This window comes from Narcine bancroftii, chromosome 4, assembly GCF_036971445.1.
Source record: "Narcine bancroftii isolate sNarBan1 chromosome 4, sNarBan1.hap1, whole genome shotgun sequence".
NCBI lineage: Eukaryota > Metazoa > Chordata > Chondrichthyes > Torpediniformes > Narcinidae > Narcine > Narcine bancroftii.
The window spans coordinates 287119480-287142975 of NC_091472.1; the positions used below are offsets into that span (position 1 = coordinate 287119480).

At 37.1% G+C, this 23496-nt stretch overlaps 1 protein-coding gene across 1 annotated transcript in view; it reads left to right on the top strand.

Annotated features, from left to right (window-relative positions):
* lrp2a (low density lipoprotein receptor-related protein 2a) overlaps window positions 1-23496 on the top strand; it is a 246552-nt gene that overhangs the window by 15608 nt on the left and 207448 nt on the right. Inside the window, exons 5-13 of the mRNA XM_069936227.1 lie at window positions 4111-4221; window positions 5438-5551; window positions 8842-8958; window positions 11308-11454; window positions 13523-13639; window positions 14263-14391; window positions 16495-16664; window positions 18580-18803; window positions 19632-19838. Coding sequence (XP_069792328.1) covers window positions 4111-4221; window positions 5438-5551; window positions 8842-8958; window positions 11308-11454; window positions 13523-13639; window positions 14263-14391; window positions 16495-16664; window positions 18580-18803; window positions 19632-19838 — 1336 coding nt within the window. The remainder of the gene's footprint in view (window positions 1-4110; window positions 4222-5437; window positions 5552-8841; window positions 8959-11307; window positions 11455-13522; window positions 13640-14262; window positions 14392-16494; window positions 16665-18579; window positions 18804-19631; window positions 19839-23496) is intronic.

The window sequence follows — 23496 nt, forward strand, 5'->3', positions numbered from 1 at the left end:
ATGTCTGATACCTGATAAAACATTCCTCTAATTTAGTTTGCCCTAAAGAATTGTTTGCTACAATTATTCTTGTTATACTGCAATGAAATTATTGTTCTGACTTTATAACAATGAGGTTATAGAATAGATTTTCTACAGAAGGAGCAGGTATGACCTTCAGAAAATCATCACCTGGGTAAAATGGAATTTCTGGATGAAAATGGAAACAACAAAGGATATCTGACAGGTGTGGCAGGGTCGAAATGACATAACCAGTACAGTAGGAGATGCCAAAGCTTCACTCCTAGGTGAAATCAATGCTTTCTACACCTGATTCAACCATAAGAACAAGGAAGAACCACCACTGCTCGGTCTCATGCGGGCTGCCTTCAGGAGAATGAATCTGAGGAAAGCATCTGGTCCGAATGGAGTACCTGGCTGAGTATTAAAAATATGTGCTGATCAGCTGGCCAATATATTCACAGATATCTTCAACATCTCACTCTGGCGGGGCGTGGTCCCCACCTGTTTCAAGCAGGTGTCAATTGTAGAAGAGTGTGGTAATCTGCCTAAATGACTATGGACCCATGACACTATATCAACAGTGATGAAGTGTTTTGAGAGGCTGGTGTTGAAGCATATAAATACTTTTCTGAGTGGTGACATAGATCCATTCCAATTCTCCTATCATAGCAACCAGTCTACAGTGAACACTATCTCACTGGATCTACACAAAGCCTTGGAACACCTGAAAAGCAAAGATGCATAAATCAGGATGCTCTTTATCGACTATAGTTCAGCATTTAACACCATCAACCCCTCAAAATTGATCAGTGAACTCCAAGACCTGGGAATCACACAATTGAAATTCCTCATCTCCAGACCACAATCAATAAAGATTGGTAAGAACATCTCCTCCACCATCTCCATCAGTACCAGAGCATCACAGGACTATGTTCTTAGCCGCCTGCTCTACTCACTACACCTATGATTGCATAGCTCGGGACAACAACAACGCCATCTACAAGTTTGCTGATTATACGACACCATATTAGTGGATTGTATAAAAAGAGATGATGAGTCGGCATACAGGAGGGATATTGCAAACTTGGTTGAATGGTGCATCAAACAAACCTTGCACTCAATGTCACCAAAACCAAGGAGCTGTTTGTGGACTTCAGGAAGGAAAAACCAGAGATGTACGATCCAGTGATCATTGGGGGATCAGAGGTGGAGAGGGTGAGCAAATTTAAGTTCTTGGGAGTCACTGTCTCGGAGGATCTATCCTGGACCAACACACAAATGGCATCGTGAAGAAAGCATGTCAACGCCTCTGCTTCCTCAGCAGTTTGCGGAGTTTGGCATGATATCGGAAACCCTGGTAAATTTCTACATTTGCATGTGGAAAATGTGCTAACTGGCTGATTCATGGTCTGGTATAGAAAAACCAATACCCTTGAGTGTTAGACCCTGCAAAACGTAGTGGACACAACCCAGGACATCACAGGTAAAACCCTCCCCACCATGGAGAACATCTACACGAATGCTGCCATTGGAGAGCAGCAACAATTATCAAGTTGCCACAGCATCCAGAACACTCTCTGTTCTTGCTACTACCGTCAGGAAAGAGGTCTGGGTGCCGTAAGACTCACACCACCAGGTTCAGGAACTGCTGCTACCCCTCCACCATCAGACCCCTGAACCACAAACTCAATCAGGGACTTTCTTTAAGGATCTTATTTCTGCACATTTTGATTTTTTTCTATCTCTCTGTAATGCACAGTTTGTTTTAATTTCTTTATTTGCTTACATGTATAGATTGAGTCTGATATTTTTTGCACTGCAATACTGGTAATTCTGCCTCACCCTCAGGAAAAAGAATCTGAGGGTATATACTCTGACAATAAATTTGAAATATGAATCTCATTAGTTGCTCAGACATGTTCTTGTAATGTACCTGCGAATGATCATGTTGGCCTAAAAATTTTGTTTAGTCTTCAGTGTTGAAAGACCTTTTTATAAATCATGAGTAATATCACCTGTAAACAGATCCTGAGGTGAATATTATTTTTTGCCTTCAAGGGCTACCATTTAAAATTGTATGCCGTTAGTCGAATAAATTAAGGTTTTTGTATACAAAGTGGTTTGAAGGAAAATACACAATGAAGAATACTCCAATAAGGATTTCTTAACATGGTTTGATTTTAAAAAAAACACGTCGTGCCTTCGAATCCTAACCAATTAATTTTGTATTATTCCTGTCTCAAACGTTCAGTTCTCCATTGCTTCAGGAATCAGTAGGTTCCTTGTTTTCATTGATCAAAATAATTTTTTCTGCTGTAATTAACAGTCTAGTCTATCATTTAATACCTCAAGGATGAAATTGATTCTATTTTGAAAGGTGAATATGCTCCCTTTTAATCATGTCATCCAGTTTCCTTCCCATAACTACAGCAAATGCTTCTTTGGTTTCATCCTCAATTCAGTCATTCAAACCAGAACTTGACCTGTTGTTATTATAAATTCAGATTTTTTTAAGTGCTATTTAATAATTCTCTACTGTGAACAATCCAGATATAATCGCTGCATGAGAAATCAAATGTATTATTATCACATTGATTGAGATTGGCATTTATTATCCCCAATTAAAAGTATTAATATCAAATATACAAATTGAACATGATGGGGGAAAGAAAGATTAAATTAAAACCTACAGTTGCTGGAAATCTGAAATAAAAACAGAACATCCTGGAAACATTTAGCAAATCAGGCAGCATTATTGTTAAGAAATGCAAAGTTAGTTAACTTTGACCTGAAAAAGTTGACCCTGTTTTTCTTTCCACGGATGGTGAGTACTACCAGCATTTTCATTAATTATAAAAAATGAAAGATTTGAGAGAGCAGAAGGTGCAAATAAATTGTTCTCCATTTTAAACGCGCTCTTCAAAGATGAACATTGGTTAAATTTCAAATGTGTTTTTAATCCGATTTAGTTCACCTTTATTTTTAATCAAGGTTAAGTAGAAGCAAGGACCAGAAATAACAAATCAAAAAAAAAATTGAGACTTTGAAGAACAAATAGATTTATTCTACCTTGTTTGTTAAAGAGCCACCATTGTTGGACATGGTGCAATTAATAGCTAAGTTACAAAAATAGTGCTATGGTATTCAACGTTCGTTAATGGCTGCTTGAGATTGGCTGACTTTATACATTGCCTTTGAAGCTGACTGTTGATACATATTAGGAAATTCTCTGAGGAAAAAAACAGTGATATGTCTCTGATAATATTTCCATAAAATGCAATAAAGAGAAAGGCAGCACTTGGTTATATGGTTTTGTTGTCTTAGGCAAGAGGATAAAAAAATTAGGTAGAACAGCATCAATGATAAAAAGAGTGTAAGCTTTTGTATGGAGGACTGCCATTATTTTGAAGGGGACTGTTTACAGGTCCTCTTGAGGGACTTTGAGCGAGTGAAATAAACCTCTTTTCATTGCCATATATGTTAGAGTTGATAGCATTGCCTACAAAAGGATGTGCAGGTAGTTAATAATATCCTAAAAAATAAAGCTCCAAATTGCTAAAAGGTATGAGTTTCTTCTACTTGTTGATCTTTAATAAAAGGAATACAATTCATTCACCTTTTCTGTATCTGAATAAAAAGAACAGTTGTAACAGTGGAACAGCAATGATGTATTTCAAATATATCTTGCTTTAGTGTGCATCAACCTTGAAAACTTGCTGAAAATGCAAATTATCAAACCTGAAAGACCTGCAGAGTTGCTTTTAGACTTTAATAGTCATACTTCAGAAATAGGTGACTGCCAGATTCTGCATTTGCTCTTTCTGTCTTTGACTTGCCTTGCCCCAGTGTCCATAGTTACAGGAGCCTGTTTGGTTCCCTGAGAGTCTGCTGTTCCTAGGATTATTTGTTATACAGTGGGCTTGTTGCAGCCCTGTTTTCAACATGTCCCATCGTAAACCTATTATTTCAAAATAATATTGGTACTCCTAACTAGACTATTAAGTCCAATTTGTATGCTAATTGATATCATAATATGTCTATTCTGGATGCTGGCTGAGGAGGCACACATACTTGTATTTTCCTTCCTGTCTTTTTCATAATCATTAGATTATCCTACTTGCACCCAAAGGGAGTGTTCAGATGGAGCATGCTACAACTCTAGCCAACATTGTGATGGAATACTGAACTGCAGAGATGGAACAGATGAACGCAATTGCAGTATGTTCCCCTTTTCTGATTTTTAGATGTTTATTCTGGAATACAAAACATCTTCAGCAAGCACATTGATATACAGACACGCATTTTTAAAGTCATATCAGATGCAATTTAATATATGCTCTTTTCATCATGTTTTGGAACAAGTGAAGTACCAAGTTAATCAGAATTATTTCATACCTAATCACAAACAAAGGTAAACTATTAACTGTCAGGGATCAGATTATAGAAATGAAAGTGGTGTGATTTCTGTGATGTGTTTGATGTATTGTCACTTGTAAGCCTGGTGTTTGTTGATCATTTTGTGGAATATAGAAGAACTATACATCATTTCTATTATAATAGGACCTGTATACCAATATATCTTTTAACATGAATTAGCGAGTATATTTTTTTAACGTGCATTTCTTAATCATATATGTGATTTTTAGCTTTAACCTCGCCCTGCCTCCATTGTCTGCTATTATCTTTTTCATTTAACTGCTTTTTTTAAAAGCCAGTTAGTCAAAATTTTTATCTTCTTTAACCAGTAACTCGTGTAATGCATTGTACACCATCAGAAAACTCCATCCAACAATCATGTTTGATGTTAATATTCTTTCAAAAACTTAATTTGAAACCCGTGTTTTTGCATATTCTGATTTTCTTTTACTCTTAAGTCCCAAGTGATCAGCTGACTAATGTGCTCTTTTATGTGAGCGAAAATATGAATCATTCCATAAAAGGAATGAAGTATTCAATAACTTCATTATCTGATTGCTTTTTATCAATTTTGATGTGTTTAAATAGCTCATGGGCTGCAAAAGACATAAAAATGTCTAGAATAACACAAACCATTTACCCTTTTAATTTATTGACAAAGCAAATGCTTGATATTAAGAGGTCTTTTTTTTCTGCTTTCCTCAAATCTTTAGGACAACATTATCCTGTTTTATTGTGACTGTAAAGTTTGCCTCTAAGTATTATCCAACTAGTGATTTTAGCCTCACCTGACAGACAGCCTTGGATGTACACTTTGAAGCAGGGCCAATAAACAATGCCTAAGAGAAGCAATTCAGAGGAAAAAAAAATTGGCCTGCAGATTACAAGATGCAAATCCAATTTGCCTGCATCACTAAATGCTGCATTTAACAACAAAAGGATGAAAAATGATGTAAGTGTTTTCAGAAAAGAATGTAGATCTTGTTTATTTTCTTAATCTATTCTCAATCCTTTAAAGCTCAGAGATGCCGCAGTGGATACTATCAATGTGCCAATGCAGAATGCATCCCACGATTATTTGTTTGTGACCATGACGACGATTGTGGAGATGGGAGCGATGAACAAAAATGTGGTAATGTATTTCTTTTAATTTCTCAAGTTTTTAATTCTATAATAGTTTTTTTTTGTTAATCCAGGGAGAACATTGATCTTAAATTTGCAATAAAGCAGCTCATGTGCATTGCATTTGAGAGTTACTGAAAGCTGCATCCTAATTACAGCTACAGGAATTGAGAAACCTATAAATTAATTGCGGACAATGTTAAAGTATTTCATTTAGATAATTACAAAACTATGCATTACTCCATTTGATTGTTGAACAGTTCGGTGTTCTGATTCATAGAATAGACAATTAAATACAAATGATCCTTTTATGTGCTTACTTTAAGTGAGACATTGCATGTGAAATGTTAAAAAGGATGCTACAGGGAAATGTCTAAAAGTAACTATATATATAAATAAAATATTTGAAATTATGGTTGCAGTGAAAGCAATAATTAATATATATTTTCCAATGCAATTGGAATAATTTGTAAATCCTCTGATCGCTAAGGCATGCACAACACTGAGACCTGTGGCCATTAAAAATGAAGGAATCGCTTATTGCTACTAAGCTCAAACAACCAAATTATCCAAACTGGAACCTCAGATGCAAAAGGATCTCTGCTTTCATGGCAGCCCAACAGATGGTCAACTCATTTGGATGGATGTGGCACTTGACAGTTTTCTTCCTGAATGACGAACCTCCACCAACTTCCCTGTAACCCCCAAAACATGGCAATTTTCAAAAGGGCAAATCTCCATTTCAGAAGAATAATGACAGACGTTGTGTTCATTTCCCCCTTTATTTAAGTTGGCCATAGTTAATACTTTTGTGAGGCTAAAAATTCACTGCAATATTCTCCTCGAGAGTTCTTGCCTTGTATGAAACTGCTCACCAATGGCTTAAATTGTTTTTTTAAACTCGTGCTATTCTCGCAGAGCAGGGTAGCCCCATGATGTTTGGCCAACTTCCATGGAATTTTGGGATTATGTCTAATTCAAACTGTGGTGAATGCTCACAGACCTTATAGAATAAATCTTCAAAACCATGATGTAAAATCTTGCATGGTTTTGATAAGCAGTTGTGAGATGTTGATCTTTGCTGTTTCAAGCTTTTTGGTGTAACAATTTTACAGAACTTTCTTTGCTAATCAAGAAACAAAGGCTATTTCAAATGATTTTTAAATGAGAATTATGTGCAAATCAAAGTGATCGCAGTATTACAAAAAAGAGTATTTTGAGCATGGTTCAGTCAAGAATATAACTGATAGAATAGAAAGTTATGCTTCCTTTATATGTGTCTCATGATACCTGCACAAATCTGCAATGTCCCAGACAATTTTTAAAAGAAAATCTTTCATGAATCTGCCTTCAGCAGGAGGCTGTGTATTAATATCTGTTTAGTGACTTTTGTCATGTGACCAGTGCAACCAGGAATTACTCTAGTGTTTCTGTAATCATTGAACTTTTGGATGTTGCTTTAGTTAATGGATGTTGCTATAGAAATGGTTAATTAAAGATACTTTTAATTGTGTTCCCTCTGCTGTGATATCTGGTCTACAGTAAACTGATGACCAGCATCTGGTGCTACTTAGTCAATTGTAAAGAGAGCAGTTGAAGAAGATGAGGTTAACACTCTTGACAGTCTTGCTGTCCTCTGATCTTGCAATGGTAGGAACTGAGAGATATCAGCGCTTGCAACATCTTTGTTGACTTGCTGCTCTTTTGATTATGAGTCATTTTATACATGAGCATGTACATATACAAGCACAGTTTGAATACAGAATCAAGAATTAAGTCCTTATTTTTAGACAAGAATATTTCCAGTATTAAAATTAATTTTAGTTTAAACACAACAGGAATAAGTTATGAGAATAAAAAATTCAATTTTAATGTACAAATGCATTCAAGTAATATACATGAAAAATACTTTAACAAGAGGGTTAAGCTCTAATTGTGCATTGCATTTCCATACATGTTCACATCAGCTTTATTTGGTTGAGTGACAGTCATGTGATGTATCTGAACATTAATGGTCAGAGTAATCTCTCCCATTAGGTAGAGGACTTAACATATGCATATTTGATTGAGCAAACAATGAGAAATTGGAGGAACTCAGTGGGTCAAGCAGCATTTATGGAGAGATACAGTCAATGATAAAAGTGGGGGGGGGGTAGAGACAAAGACATGATTGTTAATGGACAGGAGAAAGTGAGAAGTGGTGAGACAGAGTGGGAGGGAATGAACGAGAGAAAAGCAAGAGCAGGGGCAATTAAAGAAGAGGTGGAAACTGAAACTGGAACTGGTTTGCGATGGCTATTATCTAAAATTGGAAAATTCCCTGTTCATACTATTGGGTTTAAGGCTATCCAGGAGAAATAATATATTTAAAAAAAAAATTAGACATACAGTATAGCAACAGGCCCTTCCAGCCCACAAGCATGTGCCGCCCAAATACAGCAATTAACCTGTAATCCCCGTACGATTTTGAAGGGTGGGAGGACACAAAAGTACCCAGAGGAAATCTGTGCAGACGTGAGGAGAATGTACAAACTCCTTACAGACAGCAATGGATTTGAACCCAGGTTGCTGGCCCTGGCGGGCAGTTGTTACCAAGTTTTGCATTGAACCTCATGCTGGCAACAAATGAGGCTGAGGGACAGACATGTCTGTGTGGGAATGGTGAGAGGAATTAAAATAGCTGGCAACCAGGAATTCCAGCCTAAGTGTCCAAACTGAGTGCAGGGGCTCAGCAAAGTGGTCACCTAATCTGTATTTGGTCTCAATGATGTAGAGAAGGTCAAAGATTGAGTGCACTGAATACAGCAGGTTAGGTTGGATGAGGTACAAGTGAGACAGCCTCAACCAGAAGGTTTGTTTCTGGTCTTAAATGGAAGTGGGTGGCGGACAATTCTTGCACCTTCTACAGTCGCAGCAGGAAGATCATAAGGAGATGGAAGGGTGGGTGAGAATTGTGAAAACCAGAAAGAAGTGGGGAGGGGAGAGATGTGGCCAAAGTTACATCAGTGGGGAAGTCGCATTTCTTCACCTCTTGCGCTTGCTATCTCCTCTTCCCACTCAAGAAGGATCCTGACTCAAAACAATGACTGGCTGTTTCTCTCAATAGATAGTGCCTTACCCACTGAGTTCCCCCAACTTCCCTTTGTTTTGCTTATAGATTCCAGCCTCTGCAGTTCTTGTGTTTCTCTAAATAGTTGTTCATTCTTTGAAAGCATTCTGCCGCTTCTTTGTTATTAATTATAATGAACAGAAGTATTTTAGAAGGCCTTGCATATGTGGTGATCTTGTTGTGTTTTTCAGCTTACTCAGAGTGCACGGGAGAATATTTTACCTGCCCCGGTGGTCATTGCATTCATCAGTATTGGCTCTGCGACGGGGATGATGACTGTGGAGATGAGGCAGATGAAAGAGGATGTGGTAAGAATGTGGGCAATCTGTGAGTATATTAATGTTTAAATGAGTGAGATTAACAAACTGTTGAATGAGGATTACAGAATTTGGGAATTGTGCATTCACGCATGAATCAGTGCTGGAACAACACTTGCTGTCCTGAGCTTTCTTTAACTGCACCATTACTTCTTGCATCAAGTCGACAGACAGTAATTGAAGAATCTTTGTAGTCACCAGTTATTTGGGGTTATACTTTGATAATTAAGACAGACTTGAATGAAGGTGAAATATTTAAAAGATGCCAGAATGCTGAATCTGTGGAGAGTAAGCAGAGTTCATGTTTTAGATTGATGTCATTAATCAGACTCAAATCTAATGACTTGGACATGAGAGGACAGAGGCATGCCCTATACTTGACCAATTTTATCCTCCTCCTCCTAACCTAAAAAAAATACCTTGAAGTAGATTTTGTTGGCATCTAAAATGTAATCAAATATATTACTGGTGAATAAAATGTGTACAGACTTTATCACAGTGTAATCTCAAAGTGACAAGGTTTGCAGATACTTGCATGCCCACCTGCCTTAGTTAATACCAAGTGTAATGTTTAGGCCAAATGGGAATAATTACAGAATGCTGAAAGAACAAGAAATGTTTCACGTGGATATCTAATGAGGGGTGAAGGAGGAGTTATGGGCAGGGTCCACCAAATAGACTACATGGAGGAAGGGATAGAGAGAGGAAAGATGGAGTAATGGGAGGTAGCAAGAAAAGGAGTGAAACATGAAAGTCTGCAGATGCTGAAATTGTAGTAAAACACACACAGAATACTGGAGGAACTCAGCTGGTGTCACAGCATCCATAGGAGGTAAAGATATATTACTGACATTTCAGGCTTGAGCTCTTCTTCAAGATATACAATGAAGCCCTCACCCACATCTTCTCCATTTCCCAAGGAGCTTTCCTTAGCCTAGTCCCCCCCCCCCCCTCCACCTGATATATCAAGGAATGGTTTCCCTCATCCTCACCTGCCACCCCACCAGCTTCCACCTACAACATATTATTCTGCCAATTTCCATCATCTGCAACAGGATCCCATCACCAGCCACATCTTTCTTTCTCCTCTCTGTTCTGGGGCCACTCTTTCAAGGCTCTCTAGTCCACGTCTTCCTTCCTACTAAATCACCTCCTTGGCACTTATCCCTGCAACCACAATTTTTTTAATATTTACAGTATTTTTATTTAATCAGTAGAAGCAAATTACACACAAATTAATGTACAATCCTGTTAATTTTAAGAGTGGGAGGAAACCGGAGCACCCCAGGAAAGCCTAATGCTACACCTCCCCCCTCACCACCATTTGGGGCTATAAATGAGGCAACACCTCACCTGTGAATCTGTATAGGCCATTTATTGCATCCCACGCTCCTAATATGGCCTCCTCTGGCTGCAGGTGGAGGGATTGCTTTGTGGAGTACCTCCACTCTATCCATTGCAACGACAGGGACTTCCCATTTGCCAACCACTGCAATTCCACTTCCCATTCCTGCAATGACATATCTGTCCATGGCTTCATATGTTTCCAGGTTGAGTCCATGTGTAAATTGGAGGAACAAAATTTGTATTCCATCTCAGCTTCTGGTAGCCCCTTTTTCATATCTCCCTCTTACTTTCCCTTATCTCTAGCCTAATTTATCCTCTTTTCCTTCTCTTTCCTCTTCCCCCATACTCACTACCTGCCTGTCACCTGCATCTTCCCTCTTCCAGCTCCTTAACACCTTCCCTTCTTTCCTCATATCAGAGTATGTTTTTCTCTGACCTCTGCCCCTTCTCCTCCATCACCTCTCAACTTTCTTTTCTTTCTCCTCCCACTCACCGACCAATCAGTGCTCCTCCCCTATTCGCTCTTTAATTTGGGCATCAGCCCAGTTCTTGATATGCCTGAAAGGGATTTTGGCCTAAAATGTTGATAATCTATTGCTTTCTGCAACCTGCTGAGATTCTGCAGCACTTCGTTTCTGGCTTCAGATTTCCAGCATCTCCAGACTCCTTGAATATCTTTCAAACATTAACTCTGTTTCTCTTCTCCACCTCTGCTACCCAATTACTGAACATTTTCAGTATTTTCGGTTTTCAGTTTGGGAAAATAAAGGTTGTTCTTGAAAAATGTATGTACAATGTGCAAACAAATATATCCATAAATCTCTCAGAAATCCAAACATTTAATGATACAAATATCTCCAAAATAGGATTTATTTTTCAGTTTTGCCAGATGTAGATTTACAGTAGCTTTTTCAGTGGTTTGGTTAATGTTATGTTTCAATTCAGGTGGGGGCTCCTTTAAAAATCTATTTCTGTTTATATTTTTTTGACCAGAAAGGAGGGAACAGGAAGTCTGCTTACCAAGACAGTGGGCTTGTCCAAGTTCCCAATACTGTATCTCTCTCAACAAGCTATGTGATGGGATTCAGGACTGTCCCTTTGGTGAAGATGAAACTAACACTACAGCTGGAAACAACTGCAGTGAGTACTCAGTGATGGTAGAGAAAAGTTCTCTCTTACTGGAGAACTGCCTGACTGAGAAGTATGCGCTCTCTACTTGTTGATTTCAATGGAAATTCAGTTCTGTAATAAGGTCTATGGCACTAATTTGACAAAAGGGTCTAATCCTACTTGTCCAGAACTAAATTGTTTCTACTTATCTACATACGTATGAATTGCAAAAAAACCCCACTAAATTTTGTATTTTTTCATCTCAAATCAGGAAAATGTGTCATAATGGGCCAAGTCTGCTATGCATCTCCTCTTATCCCTTCCCACCAACAATGACTGAAATTTAATAAATGTGGAGCCCAGGCGTAAGGCCACCTTTAGTGGAGTTGGTCTACATCATATTCTATAGCACTCTTCCTATTATTCTGTTAAGGGTAGTTGGGGAGGGGATGGAGGAGCCAGCTAAGAAACGCAATGCAATAAGTGACGGTTATCTGTATAAAACGTGAGCTTAACCGTACGCATGTTTACATATGCCCATCCAAAACTCAGCAAATTTAAATCTGTGCTAGGCACTCTGTGACGAGCTCCTTTATCAGTTCTCCATGCAAGGATACTTAAAGACAATATATAGAAAAACAAAATGATACTACATGTCAAAAATAGAATATTTGTCTAAAAGTCTCGAGAATATTATTTTATGGTAATTGCTGATCATCGGTGTTTTGGATTAGGAAGAGAAAAGTCAGTTCAGTTTCTATTCCAATTTGGTATCCAGTGACCCTTCTTCACTTCCAGTCTTTAGACTTTGACAGTGATGTTGTAAAATTGGTATTTTCTCCCTTCGTTCTTTTATATTCTGCCCCAATTTTTAAATCTGTGACAATTGGTCATTGCTTAATAGGAACTGCTTTCCTCAATTTATCCTATCTAAGCTAGTCATAAATAAATGTTTAATATCACTAGCCAAAACCAAAGATTCTGCTCATCATTTGCTTGATTACTAAAATGGTAGGATAAAGAATAAATCCACTATTGAAAGTTTGCTTTGTGCATGGTATTTAGAAACTAATCCTTTGTCATGAGGAAACTAGTAGGTTCTTCTGCAATATAACAGTATAACAATGTGGTTAGAAGGTTACACTAACAGCCATACTTCAATTAATAAATGTGTGTTGGAAGCAATAGAAACATTGAAACATCCGCCATCTATTGTTATCAAGAGCTTCTTTTTTAAAACATGAAACATAGAACAGGCCCTTCATCCACAATATTTGTGCTGAGCATGAATTAAATTTAAACCAATTCCATCTGCCTGCACATGATATATGCCGCTTTATTCCCTGCTTCATATTTTCTTCTGCCACCTTCTGTAGAAGGTGCATGTTCTGGGCATCATCTACTCTCTGCATATATAAAATATTCCTTTTTAAATTTTCCCCATCTCACTTTAAAGCTGTGCCTTCTAGTATTTGAGAAAGTCTCTGAATATCTATCTTGTTTATGCCTCTCATAATTTTATAAACTTCTTTCAGGTCGGCTTTCAGTTTTTCTTGCTCCAGAGAAAGCAATACAAGTATGTCCAACCTTCTTGTTGCTAATATTCTCTAATCCAGACCACAGAACATCTTGCTTATCCTCTCTGATGATGTTGCATCCTTCCTGCAATGTGGCAATCACAACTGCACTCGGTACTCCAGTGAGGGTAAAGATTTAATAGGAACCTGAGGGGTAACTTTTTTTACACAGAGGATAATGAATGAATGGAATGGGCTACTGGAGGAGGTGATTGAGGCAGGTACTATTGCGGTTTTAAAATAATTGGACAGATACATGAATAAGATGGGTTTAGGTGGGATGAGAGTGGTTGGGGAATTTTGGTGACATAGGGAAAGTTGGGCCGAACGGCTTCTTTGCAATCTTAGGACTCTTATATCAGATCTTCCAAAGTGCGACATCTCACACTTGTCTAGATTAACACTTTTCATCTCTCTGGCCATAATTCCCAACTGGTCTATAAATACACACATCATCCCATTAGCTTCTGATTGCAGTCACCTATATACGCTAATATATTTATGCATTTATTTTCTTTTAGGTGTAAATAACTGTGCTGCTTTAAGCTGTGAATATCAATGCCGCTCTTCCCCATCAGGTGGGCTCTGCTTTTGCCCACTAGGATATGTAGTGGACACTAATGGTCGGTCCTGTGTTGGTAAGTGTTACAGGAGTTCTAAGAAGTCATTAGTCAGTCATTTGAAAGCCCATTGGATGATTCTAGGTTGTATATATTGACCCCCAAATGCTGACTTTACATGAACTGGGACAGTCACTTCATTGGCAAGAACTGGATGACCGTCCACTCCATGTAGAACATACCTTGAGGTCTGCTAATGAAGAAAAATGTCTACAGGAGAAGTGGGGTCATTGGGAAGAAGAACTGCTTTGCACATCTGTTGCATTAATGGTTGGGTAAAAGGATATCAAGCATGTTTTTTACAATTTTGGAAAATTCAGTTGAGAATGTGTAACATTTGATGTGCCACTCCAGCATTCAGTCCTTCACTTTTCACATGTAGCAGGAACAAGGAAACTCATTGTTTTTAATCTCGATGATGCACTCTTTATTATACCAGTATCCTTATTTACAATGACAATGCCTAAGGAAACCTCCAGGAGAAGTATGGCTTGATTTTAAAAAAAGTCATGACCTAATTCTTGATCCTCCCTCCGTACTCTTAATTACCCTTGTAAGAGTTCATATCAGGAAATTCAGACATTGTTTGGTACCATCATATTTGTTAAAGTTCAATTTCCCTTGGTTTTCTTTTAATTTAGACTTTAATGAATGTAATGTTTGGGGAGCTTGTGACCAGCTGTGCGAAGACAGAGTGGGAAGCCATGCATGCTCCTGTGTGCACGGCTATGTTCTGGAGCATCACAAGCACTGCCGAGCGAATGCCTCATGTAAGTTTGCGAATGACTTTTCTATTTGGTCTTTTTGTTCAGTATTTCCTCTTGTAGATGTTGATAAAATTTACTACGGCTGAAAGTATGGCAGTGTCCACTTCCAGTTTCTTTGATGCCTTGGTGCATGGCTTTACTTGTAGTCTTTGGGAATCTATGGACAAACCTTCCAAGAAAGAACTAATGTCATCAATTTTTACAGCTTTCATGGAATCTTGTATGGCTACCATCCAGAATCCATATTCCAGCATGAGCTCTAATTCAGACTATCTGCTGGATCACATGAAGTCTTCTGAGGAATTAACCACCCATGGTCTGGTGTCCCGCAGAGTGATTGAACGGCTAAACTGAGTTGGTCCTTTTGTGGCAAGCACTGAGTTTCTGGGCATTAGGGTGTGTGGGTTTTCATGTTTGAGGAAGCTCTTGGTTGACCTTTTAGTGCCTTCATGGCGACATGAGGACAAGCTAAAGGGAAGGCTTTACTCTGTTTTATGCTGGTGTAAAAACTGTATAACTCCTAGTATCCGGCACATATGGAGATAAATAGATGACAGGTAGTGAATTTTCCATTTGCTTGAGATTGAGTTTTGCGTGATTGGTGAACTAACAGCAGGCTGCGACAATTTTAAATAAATAGATGTGTTTTACCAATTTTTTTTGCCAATTGCTTGAATTCTGGAATACAGGGGTTTTACTGCACTGGAGATTAAATGGGAAATTATAACCTTGAATTAAACATGTGAAGCATAAAAACAAAACTCCTGTGCTAAATGATAGCTCTGTGAAGCCTTTTATAAAATCAAAAGTCATAACAGAGGAATTGGAATATGAAGTTTCTTCATGGGATTATTTAGGATTCTGGGACTGGTTTGTTTCTTGGGATGTGGAATTTCTCCCATGATGGGAGGTGAACCAGCCTATAGTCAGTTGATGGATACTTTACCTGAGACATAATATTGTTTCTCTGTACAGTTGCTGCTTGACCAGCTGAATGTTCCCAACACTTTCTGTTTTATTTCATATTTCTAGCATCTTCATTTTTGTTTTTATTTTCATTAGCCTATTTTCTTTTGGGTTTGGAAGAGGGGGAGGTGATCTCACTAAGACAGTTTTAAAAAAAAAGACCCTTACATGGCTTGACGAGATGGATTCAGAGCTGATGGTATGAAAGAACCAGGCATTACAACTTCAAAATGAGGGAGTCATTCATCAGTGTAGAGATGTGGAGGGTAATGAATCTTTGCAGTCCTCTACCACTTGTTTGCTGAATATATTCAAGGAACACATTGCCTCAGATTTGTAAAAGATACAATTAAAATATGTTGAGAACATCTTCATAAAATAGATACAGCTAATCATTTGCAATATACTTATTATGGGCTGATAGTAATTGTTTATGTTCCTAACCTTCAGCTTGCTCTCAATGCTCTGTCTGGCTTTTCATATTTTATTTAAAGATAAAGGTTCCGTTATTGTCATGTAATACTACATTTAGAATGTACATACATGAAGTTCTTTAACTTTTGTCTTCTCTGAGGCAGACAGAGAGTCGCCACTTTGTCCAGCACCCCTCACAGAAACTTACAGCACCTGGTGTTCCTTGGTGGTCTCCCCCCCAAGTATTGACCAATCCTGACCCCGCTTAGCTTCTGAGATCAGATAATCCCAGGCTATTAGGGTCTATACTTATAAAATTTATGAAAGCAAATTTAACACAATCACTAGTTGGTGATCAGTAAATGACAATTTCAGAAAACATACAATTACAAAAAAATACCTGCACGTTCATGAAAATGCAGTTATAGAATGTTTCAATATATCGTATTCCAAATTTATGGGTTGGATGTAAAAAGAGAAACAATGGATAAATGCTAAAGCATCTTGAAATATAAAATCCTTAGAAACACTGACCATTGAACTTTTGTTTATTCTTTCAAATGAATCAAAATAACATTCATTTCTGGTGCAGCATGAAAATATAACAATAATAATGTGAACAGTTAATTAGTTTCTTATAAGTTGCAATAAAATAGATAATCGTACATTTCTAAATTATTAATTAGCATGGAGGCACTTTCTTGGAAATTAATTCTTGCCTTACAGCTGGAATTCCATCCCTCGTTTTCTCAAATGGTCGGGATCTGCTGATAAGTGACATTCATGGAAGGAATGTACGGATTCTTGTACAATCTCACACTCGTGGTATTGCAGTAGGTGTGGATTTCCACTACCATCTCGGCAAGATCTTTTGGACAGATACCATTCAAAATAAGGTGGGGAACGTTCACAAAACTGGGCATTGAATCAATAACCCGTGAAAGCTGAATTTGTGTTGAAGACCCTTTAACCTCGTATATATTGTGTTTCTATGTTTTGATTTCCCACAGGTATTTTACTGTTGATAACCCACTGCTAGTCTGGTGATACTTAGGTTACTAAATCCCACATACTCAGAATAAATTGTTTTGGAAGTTATCCAACTGCTGATAAGTTCTTGTTACAAAAACACTGGGGAAAAAAAAAATCAAACTTAAGTTATGCAACATCCAGCCAAGCTTTTAATAATCTTCTCACCAAAAAGAAAATGAATTCCACTCTCTCCCCCAAGCCTTCTTGCTTACAAATATTCAACAAGAGAGCAAAGATATTGTATCCTTCATCCATAAATGCTCTTTGTAGATTGGCCTTAGGAACGGTGGCATTTATTTAACAATCAAAAGAAGAGATGCACAAAAATTCTTTCTGAGAGCACACCGTTCATATAGCCTTGAATCCATTATCTGGTGTGAGACAAAGTGCAATGTGACCAACAATGAAGAGCACCTTGATATTGCATGTAGACCCACATTGTAAACTCTTTTCAAGTATCAAAGATGTAGGCCTAGGCTCTGGTGTATTCCATGGTGGGGATAGAAGTTGAACCAGAAGGTGTCTAAGAAATTCAGGAAAATATGTTAATTGATCCAGTAATCAAGCAGTGGGAAATGTCCCAACCCGGCAGGGTGGGTTAAAAATCAACTGGGCTGTGATTCTTGGGGACAAGGGTCTGAGTTCGTCCGAGTTAACTCATCAATCACTTTGTGGCAGTATGAATGGTCTACTTGAATTTACTGGGTAACATTAGTATGTGCTTGCGTCAGTCTATCAGAGTGCCGCTGGCCACACTGTGAAATATGACTGGTCAGTCGGCTAAGCTGTCAGCGCAGCCAGTGGGGCTGTTAGCGTGTACCTGTGCTTTAAATCATCACAAGATTAATTTTCTTTCTTTTTCAATCTTTTTATTGGTTTTAATATATGCAAAATACATAGGTACATATAGTAATAATAAAGTAAGTTAATATCAAGTTACAAGTATCAAGTAACAATAAATGGAGCAAGGAAGACATAACTAATCTACAGGAAATTATTGAGGACTTCGTCCGCGTAGCCAAGCCAAAGAAGAAGAAAGAAAAAAAGAAGTGAACCGGTGTGGACTCGAAAATCCAATATGGCCTGTTTCCGCTCCATAAATGGTTATATGGTTATATGGAAAGAAAAACTCCCAAAACTTATAAATATTTATTTGAGTTTATTTATTTGAAATGCCTAATAGTCTATAGCATAAAGTGAGGAGACTAGATAGCTGTATATATATAATGAAATGAGTTGCCGGAGATGAGAGGAAAATTCTGGTTTCAAGTGATGAGTTGGATGTTTGGCAGGGATTTCACACTTGTTACTGTGGTGAGTAGGTAGGTCTGATAGTAAAGGAGAAGAAAATGGTCATTAGAGCTTGGTGAAGAAGCAGATTGCATTGCCAAAATAATGCTAGATAGTTTATTGTGCCTGGAACTTATGCTCAGTAAATTATTTGCGATAAAGGGTACGTTTCAGGCCTGGGATCTCGTCAGGTATAAGACTCCCAGGTTTGAATGGATGCCCAGCCCTCGTCTTTGATAATTCAAAGGTGGGTGGGTATTATAGTTGGCTTTAAGTTTTTGAAATTTTAATCCTTAACAGCAACCCATCCATTTCTAAGAGTTAATACAATTCAGAATGCCATGATCTGTCAATATACATTTACCATATGAATACTATCTAATTTGCAATGTAGCATATATTATCTTGTTCCAGGCAAATGTTGTACATTTTAATTAAATTAATTCTGATTGTTTGCAGAGCCATTTTACTTTCCATTTTTTTAATCAGGTTTTTTCTGCAGATCTCAGTGGAATTAGAATTCAGGAAATCTTAAATGTCTCGATTGACACACCTGAAAACCTAGCTGTAGACTGGGTGAACAATAAATTATATGTTGTAGAGACCAGTATTAAACGAATTGAAGTTGTTGATCTGGATGGAAGTAACCGTGTAACATTAATTGGCGAAAACCTGGGAAGTCCTCGTGGTATTGCTGTTGACCCCACTGTTGGGTAAGAATTTTTTTTTATTGGAAATTCTGTATTTAGAAAGTGACTATATGTCTTGCATTGAATTCGAATGGTTTCCAATATAGTTTGTTTAAAAGATTATTGTTCTGAGCTCTGAACCATTTTGAAGTGAATAAAACAGTCTGTTGAAACTGAATGAACTAATAGAAGGCTGATCTGATCTCATCAATCTCCTGCTGCTGGAGTTAAATTAGAGATATATTTGAAATAAAACTTTTTATTTCAGATTTTTGTTGAAATCGATCTGAATTTAGACATTGTAAACATGTGAAAATTATGAAGAAAGATATTCCACATTGAATTTTGCAAATATATAAAGGAATCCTAAATATTGCACAGGATGTTGAAGTTTAGAGAACACCACCTGGACAGGAATCCAGACAAATTTTAACCCTAGCATAGAACCTGGGTTCCTGGAGCTGTGAGGAAGCAGTAACAACTGCTGTGTTACTGGTCTATCTGCTCAAACCAGCCCTTCTGAAATGAAATGCAGTTCACCTCTCTAAAAATGTGGCAGAGTTGCATCCCTATGAATGTGGACTCAACTTTTTCTTAGTTAACAGCAGGAGGTTTCAGTTAAAACTTCCATACAGGGAGATGTCTAAATTCAGATCGATTTCAACAAAAATCTGAAATAAAAAGTTTTATTTCAAATATATAATTCAAGTCCTCTCTAGCATATCTAAACTTGGGTGGATTCAAGCTGGGGATGGCTATATATTAACATGCATGCAATTTTTCATGATCCAATTTTTGTGCAAGATGATTTTTCATGAGAACTGATTGATAAAAATCTATATTTCTGACCAGCTATTTATTCTTCTCCGATTGGAATGATGTTTCTGGAGCCCCTAAACTAGAACGTGCTTTCATGGATGGAACCCATCGTTTTGAATTGGTTAAGACTAAGCTAGGTTGGCCTGCTGGAATAACATTGGACATTATAACAAAAAGACTTTATTGGGTGGATAGCCGTTATGACTACATTGAAACAGTAACATATGATGGACTTGAAAGGTAAAACCCTGTTGCCTGAATTATTTTGATATTGATTTCTTTCCTTTGAGGTTGTGATGCAGATGTTCATCACCATTTTCACTACACATCTGTAAAAGTGTACCAAGATTTCTGAGGTCATATTGAACTTCTACAAACTCCTGAGGAAGTAGAGGTGCAGACATGCTTTCTTCGCAATGATGTTAGTGTATTGGGTCCAGGAAAGATCCTCCGAGATTTAATTTTCCCACCCTCTCCACCTTTGATCCCCCAATGATCACTGGATTGTACATCTCTGGTTTTCCCTTCCTGAAGTCTACAATTAGCTCCTTGGCTTTGCCGACATTGAGTGAGGGGTTGTTGTTAGTACTGTACACCATTTAGCTAAGTTTTCCATCTACCTCTTGCATGCTGGTGCATCACCCCTTTTTATTCAATCTACCTCTGTGGTAAACATCAGCAAATTTGTAATTGTATTCTTTTTGTACCAAGCCATGAAGTCGTAGGTTTTAAAGTGAGGGGAGCAGGGGGCTCGGTGCGGATGGAGATCGTGGAGGGGATGTTCTTGCCAATCTTTTCTATAGTTAAGTGAAGAGCAGGGAATTTTGAGGTGGAGCTCATGCTACCATTTGTTTATCAATTAAAAGCAAACTTATTCTATGTTCTGATGGAAATACCTAGAACAATGAGAAGTGTGTTGATTGTTTTGCAAATTGGTTTAAATAAACCAGATTTTGGTAGCTTTTGCACGGACATGCTGGTTGTTGTTGAAGATGGGAATTTAATAGGAGCTGCCTCCTACCCTTTACTGAATAATTGTCCACCATCATTATCATTCGTGAGCAAACGTGATGGAACAGTAAATTTTTGATCTGATATAATTTTACTGAAGCTGCTTAGCTGCGTCTGTAACATGCTGCTTAGCGCACATTCAAATGCATTGCAGCGTCACCAGCCTGATTCTTGATCATGCTTTAGCCTCTTTCTGCATGCTCTTCTGTACTCAGTCACCAATAATTGATCCCCTGGCTTGAAAGTAATAATGGTGAGCATTGTTGCTGGTCCACAGCACCTCCGGATACTCTTAGATCCAGATCTCTTCTAAATCTATCCTTTCCTTTTAGCATGCAGTTGCAAAGAAAGGATTTTTTTCTTGACAAGGACTGTGTTATTGATACTTCTCCCATGGCAATCATAAATATATATGCATCTGCCACAGGCAAGTAGGAGAGGGTGAGGTCATATAGGTTGATCCCTCTCTCACTACCTTGCAGGAGACCCAGCCTGGCAGCTGTATCCTTTTGTGCCAATTGTGGCACTACTCAGGTACTTCTGAGCTGAATAATGAAGTCACAAACACATTCTGTACCACTGGTACATTCAGGATTTCTCCCAAGTATAAGATTTGAAACTGCTCCTCCCTTTTTAAATATTTTTGAGTTTAACATATAAACTTATGTACAAAATTTTAAGGAAAACATATAACAAGTCATTTCATATGCATACAAGTTAAAAAAAAATAGATTGAACTACATTAGACAGTTCCTTAATCCACATGAGAAACAAGTTATTGAATTAATCTATAATAACCATGTTTTTTAAAATATTTTTTTATTTTTCAAACTGTGAACCATATCAACCAAAATACATTCAAACATTTCCCTCTTAAATATACATAGAGGCATTTTCTCCTATTTTTTCCCCCCTACCTTCCCTCCCCCCTGCCCACCCCCCTCCAAAACCAATGAACATTCAACATATACAATAAAACCATTAAACAATGTCACCACACAATGAAAAATAAACAAGAAACATGTGTCATCTACTTTTACATACTGGATCAAGTCATTTTGTATTCTTATCATTTTAGGGGTGGAGGTCCAAGGCAAGCCCTCTCTGTTATATTCCATGTACAGTTCCCAAATTTGTTCAAATAATGTGACTTTATTTTTTAAAATTAAATGTTATTTTTTATGAATATATTTATTCATTTCCATGTACCATTGCTGTATTCTCAGGCTCTCTTCCGCTTTCCAAGTTGACATTATACATTTTTTTACTACAGCTAAGGCTATCATAATAAATCTTTTTTGCACTTCATCAAGTTTGAGGCCTAATTCCTTATTTCTTATATTACTTAGAAGAAAGATCTCTGGATTTTTTGGTATGTTTTTTGTGATTTTATTTAATACCCAATTTAGATCTTCCCAAAACTTTTTCACTTTCTCACATGCCCAAATTGCATGTACTGTTGTTCCCATTTCCTTCTTACAGCAAAAACATCTATCTGATAATGTTGGATCCCATTTTTTAAACTTTTGGGAGGTGATATATAACCTGTGTAACCAATTATACTGTATCATGCGCAACCTTGTGTTTATTATATTCTTTATAGTTCCAGAACATAACTTTTCCCATTATTCATTTTTTACCTTTGTTTAAATCCTTTTCCCACTTTTGTTTAGGTTTATAGCTTATTTCATAATTTTCCTTATCTTGCAGCTTGATGTGCATGTTCGTTATAAATCTTTTAATTATCATTGTGTCTGTAATCACATATTCAAAGATGCTTCCTTCAGGTAATCTCAATCTGCTTCCCAATTTATCCTTTAAGTAAGCTTTCAATTAATGATATGCAAACATTGTACCGTGAGTTATTCAATATTTGTCCTTCAACTGTTCAAATGTTAATAAATTATTTCCCAAAAAACAAATTTCTATTCTTTTAATTCCTTTTCTCTCCCATTCTCTAAAGGAAAGGTTATCTATTGTAAAAGGGATTAGCTGATTTTGTGTCAATAATAATTTTGGTATTTGGTAATTTGTTTTTTTCCTTTTTAAGTGAATCTTCTTCCATATATTGAGTAAATGATGCAATACTGGTGAGCTTTTATATTGTACCAGTTTTTCATTCCATTTATAAAGTATATGTTCTGGTACCTTCTCCCCTATTTTATCTAGTTCTATCTTAGTCCAGTCTGGTTTTTCCCTCGTTTGGTTAAAAATCTGATAAATACCTTAATTTTGCTCTCAATAATAATTTTTAAAGTTTGGTAACTGCAAACCACCTTGGTTGTACCTCTCTTAATTTATCTAACGCTATCCTCAGTTTCCCCCCTTTCCACAAGAATTTCCTTATTATTCTCTTTAGTTCATTAAAGAATTTCTCTGTTAAGGGAATTGGTAACGATTGAAATAAATATTGTATCCTTGTGAAGACATTAATTTTAATGCAATTTACCCTCCCTATAAATGCTAGCAGTAATTCTTTCCAATGTTCTAAGTCTTCCTGCAATTTCTTTATTAGTGGCTGATAATTTAATTTGTACAAGTGGCTTAAATTATTACCTAACCTAATACCTAGGTATCGGATTGCTTGTGTTTGCCATTTAAATGGTGATTCTTTTTTTAAATTCTGTATAATCCACATTATTCATTGGCATCATTTCACTTTTATTTGTGTTGATCTTGTACCCTGATATTTCTCCATAGTCCTTCAATTTTTAATGTAGTTTTTTAATTGATATTTCTGGTTCTGTTAAGTATACTATGATGTCATCTGCAAATAAATTGATATTTATACTCCTTTATTTTTATCCCTTTTATTTTGTTTTCTGTTCTTATCAGTTCTGCCAATGGTTCTATTGCTAAAGCAAACAGTGATGGAGATGATGGACAT